Here is a 12,500-nt window from a genome sequence, read left to right as displayed (position 1 = left end):
ACAGATGGATGATATCTTCTAGTTCCAATTCTTTAGCTAAACTCAGTGGTGTTATAGTAGCAGGGATTCCCATCTTGACATTTGTATCACATCCAGCTTCTAACAAGGCTGACACCATTTCACTGTTTCCTACAAAATAACAGACTGATTTGTTTAATGCAGGGGATAAGTAAAATCATCTGGCATTAGACAGAGTAAAATCTTTTGCGTCTCACTTCCAGGAGTCAATGGGTTAAATAGTTTATAATCTCAACAAGACGTTCAATGTATGAGGTTTGTTTACATCATTTAAGAAATTTTAACTTCTTCAACAGATTCATCCATGAATGGCCCCCCATTGACGAATAAAATTGTCTGGCATTAGACAGAATAAAATCTACAAGTTTCACTCGCAGGACTAAAAGGGTTAAGGCAATTACCGGTACAGAAAGCTGAAATTTGTTTTTTTGCCAAAAATCAATGAAACTTATTTGATTTAACCTTACCTCTTGCCAGTTAAGCCAACCATCAACAAAAGTGTGAAAAGAAAAAAATAGAAAGACTAAGGCCCTGTTTATATGGAGAAAAGTTGTCTTGGGTAAGAGCATCACCCTCTAAGCCAAGTAAACTTTAAAAGTGTGTGTTTATATGAGAAAAGCATTGACCCTTTTGCCTGAGTCAAGAGCTGCCAGCCTCAGTTTTGATCAAAAGAAGACTGGGAAGACAGCATGTTCATGCATGCTCTTGTTATCTTGCCTTCAGCGAGTTGAGCCAGCTAGAAGAGCCAAAGTGTTAGCATGGAAAAATGCTATCCTGCCTAGGAGGGTGACCCTACCGTTGAAAAAGGGTGACCCAGCTAGACGGGTCACCCTTTTAGCCAAACCAACTATTTTTCCCCATGTAAATGGTTTGCCATGTTTTATAAGGAAATGTAGGAAAAATTGGCTCGCCCAGGGTAGCTCTGGTAGGCGATTGACCCTTTCACAAAAAGCGACCCTAAGAACATTGTATTGGTTTTATGATGCAGTTTGAAGTATATATAAAAAAAATTGTTTTTGTCTAATGCTATAACTTTTAAAATTGAAATCCTTTTTATCCTGTAGCTGGATTGTCTCATCTTTCATTAGTTGGTAAATTAAATCCTGATCAGTGTCTCAATTAAAAGGCTTAACTTTAAAGCTCCAACACAATTTAATTATAACTGCATGGAAAGGTGACTGCAATTTTGTCTTGAGCCCTATTGTTTTCCAAATGACACCTTCACCTCTACTGCCTCTCCTGACATGCATTATCTGTGGACACTACCCTCTGATAATTTGAATGAGAGTACAATGGACAGAAAAGGAACTGACCTCCCATAACAGCAAGGTGGAGAGGTGTCGCACCCTCGCATTCGGCGTTCCAAGCATTGACGTTTGCTCCTGCATTGATTAATAATTTAACCATGCTTACACTTCCAATATTTACTGCAGCATGGAGAGCAGTGTTGCCAGATGGTACTTTTTCATTAACATCCATTCTTGGGTTCATCTGAAGAGTTAAATAATGAACACAGAAAGAAACTGTCAGCAAGATTTCGTTTTGTAAAAATCACCATCAGATATACCAAATTTATGGACAGAATGTGTTTTTGCAAAAATAAAGCTGGCAACTAAATTGTGCAGGAATGTTAGTACCCCCACAAAATAACACTGTAATGGTACAAAGTACAACCAGTATTTAATCAGGTTTTCAATACAGTTTCTTTTTTTCTTTCCCTCTTTAACAACAGAAGAAGCTGTAGTTTGTACCAACACTAGACATGTGTGACCCTTCTGTATACAAGCCTTAAATTAATGTAAGCCTTAATTTAGACAACGCAAGACCAAGACAAGAGGCCGACTGCAGTCGAAGGTAACCCAAAGCCTCCTTTTTCAATAGCTTCTCCTGTTATTATGGCAAGGGTGGGTGCTATTCCAATCCCACAGCATGAACAACTTGTCCCCAGTAATACTGATACTTATTTTATTGACCTCAAATGGATGGAAAGCTGAGTGAACTTTCGGAGAACACAATATTACTGGGTTTCGAACCCGGTGATAGTATGGGTTGCGGCCCACAAGCAATATCCACTAAACTACACACCCCATAAAGTAACCTTTTTCCTTTAAAAACGTCTAGTTTCACCTTCAAAAGATGAGCAAGCATGACTTCCTTGCCACTGTGAACAGCAGTAAAAATGAGACTTTTTCCTTCACTGTCCTTCATAGTCTGATACTGAAGGGAATAAGTTCTTATTAAAAAATCAAAAACATCTGGAAGCTCTTTCTGTACAGTTTGAAAAGCAAATTCAGTAGCTATGGCAACAAGACTTTGGCTGACAAGAGAATTGCACATTGACTCCGTTTTAGAACTTTTTGGAAGTGCTGCTTTGTAAAACTCCAACACTCCAGAGCAAATATTAACAATTGCAAATGCTCTTGTTGCTAAGATGATTTGAACAAATTGTTTTATCAAGGTTGAGCATTGGACGTCTGATAGTAGAGCATGATAATTATTCCTCTTCCCTGAACATAAACAGAGTAGAATATTGAGGAAGTAATCCCTAGTTTCAGAGGAATTCAATTTCTCTGGGTATTCCCAGATCAATGCATGTGCAAAAGTGTCAATGTCTGTGCGAGTAACAGATCCCTCTTTTAGACCAGCATCGAATGCAAAGCCCAACTCGTCCATAAAAATTGAGAATTCCATATCTATAAGCTGTCTTTGTTTGGAAGTGGGCATTTTTGACAACCAAAAATGTGCAAACTGAACAAAGTTGTCATCATGATGAAGCCAAGATGATAGTTGTTTTAATGCATCATTTGCCTTCGTTAGCCAGTCTCCTACAACAGTAGAGTCCATGTAATGCAGAATATTGTCAAAATTAGTCTTCGATGGTTTAACATCTTTCTTGCAAGCTGGAATCACTCGGTCTCCATTCATTGTGAGGTGATTTGCAGCTGGTGAATTTCTCCCAGAAGAAGAAGGGCTGCTATTTGAGGAAATACTGTGTGTGAGCCCTATTGGTGGCAAGGGAGACTGTCTTTCCGCAGATCCAGCGCTAACTGGTGGGCTGACGTGTTTTCCTTTCGTACACAAAGGCGTTAAATCCTTGCTTCTCTTTGGTAGAGTAGGTTGTGAGGCCTCAAGTGGAATACCACCAAAATCTTGCGTTGAATTGGAAGCGGAGCATAACTCGTCCTCTTCCTCGTCATCCCGATACGACAAACGAGATACATTTATAATTTCCCTCAAATCTTTGACACTGCGAGACATACCTCATAAAATCATCGTAAAAAACAGAAACAACTTGGCAAAACCAACAAAAACTTTTCCGCCATTTTTGAAATTTCTATGAGTATTTCCCAGTGTACCCTTCGGGTTAATCTTCCATAAAAAGGCACCACGTGCCCTTTTCTCTCTCTCTCCGCCATTTTGCTTCGCAAGCGTGTGGCTCACCTCTGTTCGTCGTGAATAAGTCGGCCAAGTTTCAGTATGGTATGTTGAAATCTTCAAGTAAAGACAACTTTGTTTGTGATGTACTCAGCTAAGTACGGACTTCTCTTAAATTAAACTCTATATTGAGTAAAACGAACATGAGAAGGTACCAATGACAATGACAGTAGTAAAAGCTTAATTTTGCCTTTTCCTGAATGCCTCTGAAGAAAGAAAATAGTTTTTATCTTCATCAGTACATGTAGGAAAGGCGTTCTTTAGCCAACGAGAAGATTGTGAATGATGTGTTAATATTAGCTAGCGCTTTGGGAAAAACCTCTATGAAAATAAGTACTTGACAAGTACAACAAGTACTTGACAATTTTTTATTGCATATAACTCGTGAACTTTGCGGTTGGGAATCCTTCTGTGATAGAAGGCCAGACTGCTAACATCTTGACTTCGCGAACGGGACTTTGAGCGCGATGCTCAACGAGTTTGCTGGAATTCGAAAAGTATCTGATGAGTCTCTTGGCCGAGACGAAACGCCGCGTCATACCAGCCACGAAATTTAAATTCTTCGAAAATACAGTCAAATCCTCTTTTTGAATCCACAACTTTTTCTTTCTAGTACTAAATATATTTCCATCCACACGTAGCCTATCCTCAAATCGAAATTTTCCCGTCCACACGCTAGTGCCCAGGACTCCTCAAGGTAACAGAGCTGGCACCATGCAGCTCTCGGCAGCCATCTTGAGAATTGATTTCATGGTAAGGAACTGGGGTTGATCTTGTTACTTCAATATCCGGATTTGGTGTTCACACGGTTCCGGATTCATATCAGATTAAAAGATATCCACTCTGGAGAGCGTATTCAAAAAGTTCCCGATTTGCCAGCGAATTCGCCCGATACCTTTGGACGGAAAGAAAAAGTTGCGAATTCCAAAAATATCCAGTTACGTGTGGACGGGGCCTTAATATTATGGACACCAAAGGCAGACAACCCTAAGGATGTGAGAGCGTGTGACATCACTTTATTTTGAGACAGTTGTAACGGCCGATTCAACTAATCAGGAAACTGCTCCATAAAAGCTTCAAATCGCGATGTTTCTTTTCAAAAATTCTTTTTATGGACAGCCAGATAAATAAAGTTCACTCACCTATTTTCTACGTTGTCCTGAGTGATTTGACAGGTTTTTGGGACACTTCGTTCCCTCTTCTGATCCCACGCGTCGTCTACGAACCAAAGCCTACGATCTTGTGCATTTTCTCACTCTTAAATCACAAGTCCAGATGACTTGCTGTTATTCCATGAACTCCTGAACTGCACCCAATTAGTAAAGTCGTCTGGCCTTAGAGTAAAATCTATTAGTCTCACTGCAAGCAGTCAATGAAAACACATTAACAGCAACAATTCAATAATATTTCAATTTTGACGAAAATGTTCAATTAAACGGCAGATAATGTCGAGTTTGAGTCAAGCTGTATCAGAAAGTGCTAAAATGTCTCATTTCAGTTTGCAGTTGAGTTAGTGGAAATGAAGTTGGAAAATCTTGTTACATTTTCGGAAGTGTTGGAGAGTCTGAGTGAATCACAATGATAAGTTTAATATCCTTATTGTGTTGTCCCTCTGGTTAGGCTCACTATAAGGAAAAAGGCGCTGCTCCAGAAGAAGAGGCTCCTATCCACAGGATCCGCATCACACTCACAAGTCGCAATGTCAAAAGCTTAGAGAAGGGTGAGTTAGAGCAACAAGGGTTGCAAACATCTTCATCCTCATTCAGCAGGCATAGATCCACACTGCTTTCTGTTTTACGGAAGTCTGTCATATTTCTCAGAATAAATTACATCTTTTTTTCAACAAAGTAAATTTCTAAAGAGAAAATGGTTTGAATAATTTATTTTTTCAAATTTTCTGGTACTGGTACACTCTGTCCATGGGATTTTTCAGCAGGAACATCACTTGTAACTTTTCACATTTACAGGACATAATAAGTAATGCATCGACTTCCCGATGGTGGTGATGCGATCATATGACTGGTTGCTGGTTGTGCTGACTTGTGCACTTCCTTGTTTACTTTATTTCATAGGAGCAGGCATAGCTCAGTTGCAAGAGGTTCCCGCTTCGATCCTTTGTGACTTCAACGTCTGTTTCGACTTTCCTCTGATCTGTGTAGTTATAACTTTAAATACTTGTAAAATGGAGCACTGACAGAGGGAGGGGGTAAAGGGCGTCAGCTTCCATTGATACCTGCCTCGTAGCAGAAGGAACTACCGACGTTAAATAAAGTGACTTAACCTTTTTTTTTGTTTACCTCTGCTTAGTGTGTGCTGATCTTATTAAAGGAGCGAAGGAAAAGAAGCTGAAAGTAAAGGGTCCTGTAAGAATGCCAACAAAGCGCTTGCAAATTACCACCAGAAAGACACCCTGTGGTGAAGGTTCAAAAACCTGGGATAGGTTTGAGATGAGGATCCACAAGAGGCTGATTGATCTCCACAGTCCATCAGAGATTGTTAAGCAGATTGTATCCTTTAAAACATTCATCAGATTTATTTAGACAATGCCTGAAATTTTCCCAACATGGCAAAATTAAAATTAATGTTTCACTGCCAGAGGTCCAGTGTTTAAGAGAAGAAACATTCTGTAGTGACAAAATCTGAGTTAGAACATGCATATGAGAAGTCAAGTTATGGAATCATAATATTATAGTTGCCTGTTGACCTTAACCCGATATTGACTCTTCAGATTCCATTTGGGTATGCTGCATGTGAATATTTGTGCGAACACTTGACTCCCACCAATGCTGCTTGGTTTTGATTCCCAGACTTGTTGTCATGTGGGTTGAGTTTGTTGGTTCTCTTCTTTGCTTCGTGAATATTTTTTAACCAATCACTCCTGCTTTCCTCTTATCTCAAAAACCAACATGTGATTTGAGTTGATATCTACTGATATGCAGTGTCCCAGTTAGTGCCCCAATACTGAAGTTGACACTCCTACAAAGTTCATTATTGTGATGTCGTATTTAAAATGTTGCAGTGCTGCTTCCATAAGATTTGATACATGTTGTCTCTGTGATGATGTTTACCCAAATTTATGAAAACTCATTTATGATTATAAATGGACATCATGCACTACCATCTGAGAGACAGCTCTAGGCTCTTTTAGTTCAGCCTGGTTTTCACTAGCGACCCAAGCATAAGCATAAGCAACACATGCAAGCGCACTTAGTTGTTGTTAGTGTCTGTTGTTCTAACAAAAGGCTCTTACGAACGAACAAGCTGCTGCGTTTGCGTATACTTCTCGTGCTTGTGCTTGTGCGTCGTTGGTGAAAACCAGGCTTTAAGTTTAGAATTGCACTATTTTTGAACAAGTTGTTGTTGCTTTGCTTCCCTTAACAAAGTCTTCATTCAGACATCCATCAGTATTGAGCCTGGAGTTGAAGTTGAAGTGACAATTGCTGACGTTTAAATGTGGAAAAAAGAAATCAACAACTAATAAAATGTTGACAAAAACTGAAATCTTGTTTCTCTGGTTCTGTGAAACTGTTCTTATTGAGTACCACTCAGTTCCTTAATCTATGAAAGTTTATAAATAATCACTTGTTGCAATTTTGATTGTAATTGCTGAAATGATCTCCTACCTCTTTATGTTTGAAGGATTTTATTGTACCAGATCTTCTTCTTTTTTTTTTTTTCACTGCAAATGTGTTCCCGAGTGCAAAGTACCATTGTCAAGTTTAAGTTAAAGAGCTGTTTAATGACTCAGAAAATGAGTTAAGGTGTTTGTTTTATCTATTGGTAAGCAAATAAAGGAGGAAAGTACTTCATGAAATGAAGAGGGCCAGACCAGAATACAGAATACAGAATACAGTATGGTGAATTAGGCACCGCACACCAGTGGCTCAGTTGGTTGAGCATCTGTCTGTCATGCAGGAGGTCGCGGATTCGAACCCCGGCCCAAACAACACTCGGGATCTTAAAATAACTGAGGAGAAAGTGCTGCCTTTGTAATTTCATCTGCAAATGGTTAGACTTTCCAAGTCTTCTCGGATAAGGACTATAAACCATAGGCCCCGTCTCACAAATACCTTCTATGTTCATTCGAGTAAGTTCCCTGTGGGACGTAAAAGAACCCACACACTATTCAATAAGAGTAGGGGATGTAGTCCCTGGTGTTGTGGCTGTCCTGTTCTCTCTAGCAGAAGTGGCCAGCTTGGCAGTGATGTCAGCATATGAGGCCACCTAAGCTGAAACAGCCATAAGCCAAAAAGGGACTTTGCCGAGTGCTGGAACATGTAGATGTAAATGTAGATGTTGATGATATCTGGAATTGCTACAATAGATATCTCAGATCATCTACCAACGTTCTGTATTGTTGACATACCTCTACAGAAACAAAAACTTAAGAGATTATTGTAGAGACTACAGGCAATTTGATTTAGAACTATACCTACAGGATATCAAAGCAATTGACTGGAATAGTATCTACATTGCAGCCAAAGACCATAAGTACTCTCCAGCTTATTGTTAATAAACATGCACCAAGGAAACTAATATCCCAAAGTAAACAGAAGCAGTTTAGTAAGCCTTGGATAACTAATGGTATACTCAAATCTATCAAAAATAAACAAGGCATGGTCAGAACACACTTTCTCTCAAATAACCCAGTTAAAACAGCAGAATATAAAAAGACTGTTAGTAAAAAGGTTTATTATTGCAAGCAGTTCAACCTGCACAGGAATAATTTGAAAGCTCATTGAACAACACTGACAACACTCAAATTAAAAACGTTTTCTTTTTTCCAATTTAGTAGCCTAAGTAAAATTATTTAACATCGGAAGAGATGTTAAAATCGTAGGACTGTTAAGTTGTGGAACAGCTTACCTAATATACTCAAGTCTAGCCAGGATCTCTTGTGGTTCAGAGTCCATCTTTACGATCACTTTAGAGATCTGCTACAAACTTATAGTCCGCCATGATTTGTCAATTATTTTGCATACTTTTTTTTCTTTCTTAATCTATTGTATAATTATTTAATTCTACTATGTAAAGTCCAATTCTTTTTGCGCCTAGGGGATACGTCGCAATTGGGGCTCCGCCCTGTTCGTCTCTCCGGTCAAGCCATGGTACTGTTAGGATAATGTATATATTTTCTGGTGACGAATCTCAATAAACTAAACTAAACTTAATCGGAACAACTTTCTGAATAGTGCTCTTAGCGTTCTCAGTTTCTTTGGTTGCCAGTATCAATGTAAATGTTCTTTTCCTACAGCAAGTAATAGTTGAATAGAATGTATTCCGATTTCCTGCATTTAAGGAGTAAACCATGAAAGGAATCGCAAACCACAACTTCCTTTTATTATTATTCTCTATTAAGGTTTTATACACTCCTTAGAATCACCTCAGTGAAACAATGTTAATTAATAAACTGTTAACTGCCCCAGCACATAGCGGTCAAACCATGCGCAAAAATCCAACTACAACGCTTCCGGCCAATACCAATGGCCTGTAATGAAGTAGGAAATTAAGCATTCTGAGTTTTTCAGCGAGGAGGAAGTTCACATGCGCCGGACGTTTTACTGTTGTGTGTGAACTCCAAGACCCATTACAAAACGACTTTTAGGGGCCGGTTCTTATATCAAGGGATAATCGAATGTTTCAGTAATCTCGCTCACTAACAAAACGTTTAAAAGAGGATTGCAAAATCTTTCAGATCTTTATGACCATAGCACTTAGCCTGCGAGCAGGCTCTCTCTCTTCGGTGGGAGAGAAGGAGAGCCTGCACGCATCCCTTTGAATTTTGAATGCCGCCTCCTGATGTCACGCTGAGAGAGCTGTCAAAGATTAGCCAATCAGCGCGCACCAGAAGTAAACATTGAAAAACTAGATGCTTCCGTGAAGCATACACTGGCTTGCCTGTGGTACGTGCTACAGAAAATCAGAAGGCACTGAATTGTGTGGTATTGAAATACAGCATTCCAGTCTCTGAAGAATAACAAATAAAAGAGAAGCGAGAAACATTGGCTTCTGGGCTGACATGTTGATAATTTTCAAGTTCCCTCACAACTTCTTTTCACCACAAGTGTGCCCTATGAGCATCCGAAAACTTTTTAATACTAAACTTCACTGAAGTCAAGCCCTGTTTGGCGGGGTTTGTATAGGATGGGAGACCAAAACAATAAACCCCTCATAAAAAACAGAAACATCTGACCGAAAATACTATTAACGCTAACAAATGCGAACTCAGCAAGGTACAGATTCTGTTAGCTTGCTTTATGCAAAACAAATATTGATGAAAAAGCAAATAAACATATACTGGCAAAAACTAGCGATAAAAGCGTCCGACGTTTCGGCGACATCTTGGCGCCACTGTCAAGGGAAACTAAATTAAATATGCGATCTCAAGAGAAACTAAGAGTCCAGATACACAGTTTTCAGATACATAGTTTTCAGAAAGAGCAGACGGAAGTTTCCCGGACGGTCGATCGAGAATAAAATATTTACGACATGAAAACAACATTAATTTTGAACCGTGAATATAGAATATAAAAAGTTACGATCAGCGACAAACATTTTGGGAGATTTTTGCTACGTTCAAGTAAATTGCAAAATCGAAAGTGACATGGCCGGAATTCAGAGGTCGCCGTGATTAAGTTACCGCGGCATGTTTACTCGCAAAACAGTGAAGCATCTGTGTCAAATGATGGCAAGATACCGGGTTTTTGTAAGTTTCTTTTTCTGTTAAGTGTTATAAAGTTTGACAATGAAATGAGCGAAGTCAAAACAAAGATCACAATCGCCCAACTCTTGTTTATGCAAAGTCAAAATTTACTCTCCAAGACGCGTACGACGTTATTTATCACCAGGTAATTCCATCATTTTGGAAATAGCAGCTACTTTATTATTCATCTGCGTCACAAGTTTTCATTGATTTTGGGGCTCATTTTGTTGAAACTCAAGCACGCTTCCAACAGGCCTGTGAACCCTTCCTGCTTACAGAGCAATACTAAAAAACTTCTCCCATATCACATTTGAACCTTAAGCTCGAAAATTCAATACACAACATGATATTATAAATCACAAAGGCAGAAAATACCACAGAATCCTTTTGCAGCGAAAATTTTATTGAAACAAACAACATATTTGAACTTAGAGGCGAAAACCACTTACTATTTCATTGCGAGCTTGAAGACAAGAAACTAAATTGTGTCAAATTACAATGTACTTCAGTTAAATACTGCTCACTTTGATTTCGTCTCGACGGGCGATAGATTGTCGAAGTCCAGTACTCGTCGCTTTTGAGATTCATGCCTAGTTTATCCAACTGACTTTCCATTATTGAGCTCCATAAGGGTATATTTTGTTTAAGGATCCACTAAAACGCCATTCGCGTTGCATGACTTTCGACGCCATTGCACGCTAAGTTAATGATTCTACTGTGTCCACCTGAGAAATCTACGCAGTTCCACTACCCTCTCGATCCTAAGAAAATACGCGCAGAAGGCTCTATACACAAAGACACCACTTACCAGGGGAGTGACAGGCAAGACTTTTACCGACACGGAAAAAAAAAAAAAAAAAAAAAAAAAAAAAAAAAAAGAAAAAAAGAAAACAAACAAACTAAACGCAGACCTCGACTGGGTTTGCCCATAGGCAACCCAGTAAAAAACACAGAAAACAGAAACCCATGCGTTGTGTATTTTAATTTGCCCGAGGCAGAAACTAAAAAAAACTGTAAAGGAAGGAAGCCTTCGCCAGAAAAGCCTAACAACTATTGCTGATGCTGTAAAGCGTAGCTGAATATTCAGTACGGTAATTCGTCGAAGTCCCTTCCGCGGAAAAAGTGTTTCGTTCGTCAGGGAAAAATTTAGCACACAAACTTCAAACGACGGGAATCGTAATAGAGACATTCGTTTTCCCTGACCGCATCTCCACTGTGTGAGACTCGTCGACCACAACTGCTGCCAAATTTCGGTAAAGCGAAGCGGAATTATCTTTTTAAATTTATTTTAATGAAATACAGACATTACAACTGCTACATCACACTTTAATACTAGACAGATATTCTAATACCTACACCATTTTATTTCAATTGTGGTTATAGATATGTATTTTACTAATTCAATAATTTGAAAATTGGAATATTTTGTTTTCAAGTGTATCGGAGTATTGCGGAGTTACGAGGAGATCGAGCAATCATTTGTGGAGCCGCCTTTTCGGCTTAGCCTAATACTTGCTAAAATCGTGTAGAGTTCCTCTATCGTTAAATCAGCAACAGAGGCAGCCACGGTGACATGAAGTCGCCCTCGTATTTTGGCCGCTACGAAAAACAGTTGGGAAATAAGACTTTTCTCGAATTCTGTGGATAACAGAGATAGAACTTCCTTCCTTCCAGTAGAGAGGCCATTGCATCGCGTTGCCCGACCTTTAATTATGTAAAGTTATGGTAAATTGCAACATTCTACAATTTTCTCAGACGCATTTCTGACCACCTGAAGAGGCTTTCTTGTTGTCGGAGCTTGTCAATGGTGACGTCACGAGGTAATTTAATTTCAGCCAATCAGTATTTTGCGTCCAAAATTTGGACGCGACATTCAAAATACAAAGCCATGCGGGCAGGCCCTCATTCTACCCCCAACCCCAGTCCCTCGGAGGGCCTGCTCGCAGGCTAATAGCACTAGACTAGCGCTGAAGAGAGTTGTGAAATATCATAACGGTATATCAAATACCCGCGCCGAGGGACAAGCTCGGCTCTACCGTCAAAAAGAGAAAAAAAATGTCCACACCACCTCAAGAAATTGATAATTACTAGTCCCCAGGGCAAACAATAACGAAACGTCGTGATTTTATAGATTTAGAAACAATTGATGAATTCCGGTTTCTCAAATTCGTTGTGAACGCATAAACAGGTTTAAACACTTTCAACTCAATTTTCCCTGACTTTTCTTAAAAAAGGTCAATTTTTCCTGACTCTAAATAAAACTCCGTGACCTTTCCATGAACTTGAAGAATTTTTCAAGGACCATTTTCCTGACCTGTGGCAACCCTTGTACAAGTTAAGGCCA

General features: G+C 39.2%; 3 protein-coding genes, 1 long non-coding RNA gene and 1 other non-coding gene across 5 annotated transcripts in view; 3 read left to right on the top strand and 2 right to left on the bottom strand.

The window, feature by feature from the left end:
• LOC138047537 (ankyrin repeat domain-containing protein 66-like) overlaps positions 1 to 1,162 on the top strand; it is a 14,644-nt gene extending 13,482 nt beyond the window's left edge. Inside the window, exon 5 of the mRNA XM_068894428.1 lies at positions 1 to 1,162. This exon is cut by the window's left edge and continues 414 nt beyond it. The gene's annotated coding sequence lies outside the window, so the exon portion shown is untranslated.
• The window catches only part of LOC138047535 (uncharacterized), a 3,393-nt gene extending 23 nt beyond the window's left edge, over positions 1 to 3,370 (bottom strand). Inside the window, exons 1-3 of the mRNA XM_068894426.1 lie at positions 2,146 to 3,370; positions 1,332 to 1,509; positions 1 to 129 (exon numbers count right to left, since the gene is read on the bottom strand). The exon at positions 1 to 129 is cut by the window's left edge and continues 23 nt beyond it. Coding sequence (XP_068750527.1) covers positions 1 to 129; positions 1,332 to 1,509; positions 2,146 to 3,276 — 1,438 coding nt within the window. The 5' untranslated portion in view covers positions 3,277 to 3,370. The remainder of the gene's footprint in view (positions 130 to 1,331; positions 1,510 to 2,145) is intronic.
• Positions 3,371 to 3,396: 26 nt separating this feature from the next.
• On the top strand, positions 3,397 to 6,954 carry LOC138047538 (small ribosomal subunit protein uS10-like). Its single transcript, XM_068894429.1, has 4 exons — positions 3,397 to 3,498; positions 5,074 to 5,173; positions 5,761 to 5,960; positions 6,848 to 6,954. Exons 1-4 carry the CDS (start codon positions 3,496 to 3,498, stop codon positions 6,902 to 6,904), a joined length of 360 nt encoding a protein of 119 aa, XP_068750530.1. The 5' UTR covers positions 3,397 to 3,495; the 3' UTR covers positions 6,905 to 6,954.
• On the top strand, positions 6,501 to 6,584 carry LOC138047927 (small nucleolar RNA Z195/SNORD33/SNORD32 family). The gene has a single exon (XR_011132174.1). It is a non-coding gene; the product is annotated as a small nucleolar RNA Z195/SNORD33/SNORD32 family (small nucleolar RNA).
• A 3,365-nt stretch (positions 6,955 to 10,319) lies between the features above and the next one.
• LOC138047534 (uncharacterized) overlaps positions 10,320 to 12,500 on the bottom strand; it is a 3,406-nt gene continuing 1,225 nt past the window's right edge. The window contains exon 3 of the long non-coding RNA XR_011131866.1: positions 10,320 to 12,500. This exon is cut by the window's right edge and continues 443 nt beyond it. This is a non-coding gene — a long non-coding RNA (uncharacterized lncRNA).

This window comes from Montipora capricornis, chromosome 4 (genome assembly GCF_036669925.1).
Source record: "Montipora capricornis isolate CH-2021 chromosome 4, ASM3666992v2, whole genome shotgun sequence".
Taxonomy (NCBI): Eukaryota; Metazoa; Cnidaria; class Anthozoa; order Scleractinia; family Acroporidae; genus Montipora; species Montipora capricornis.
The sequence above is the reverse complement of the archived record's forward strand: the minus strand, read 5'-3'. Positions and strand labels throughout refer to the sequence as shown.

Bases quoted from the DNA above. Each gene is read 5' to 3' on its own strand.
- LOC138047538 (XM_068894429.1), top strand. The intron at 5,174-5,760 runs GTGAGTTAGAGC...ACCTCTGCTTAG, and splicing joins TGTCAAAAGCTTAGAGAAGG to TGTGTGCTGATCTTATTAAA. The intron at 5,961-6,847 runs GTATCCTTTAAA...GTCTTCATTCAG, and splicing joins CAGAGATTGTTAAGCAGATT to ACATCCATCAGTATTGAGCC.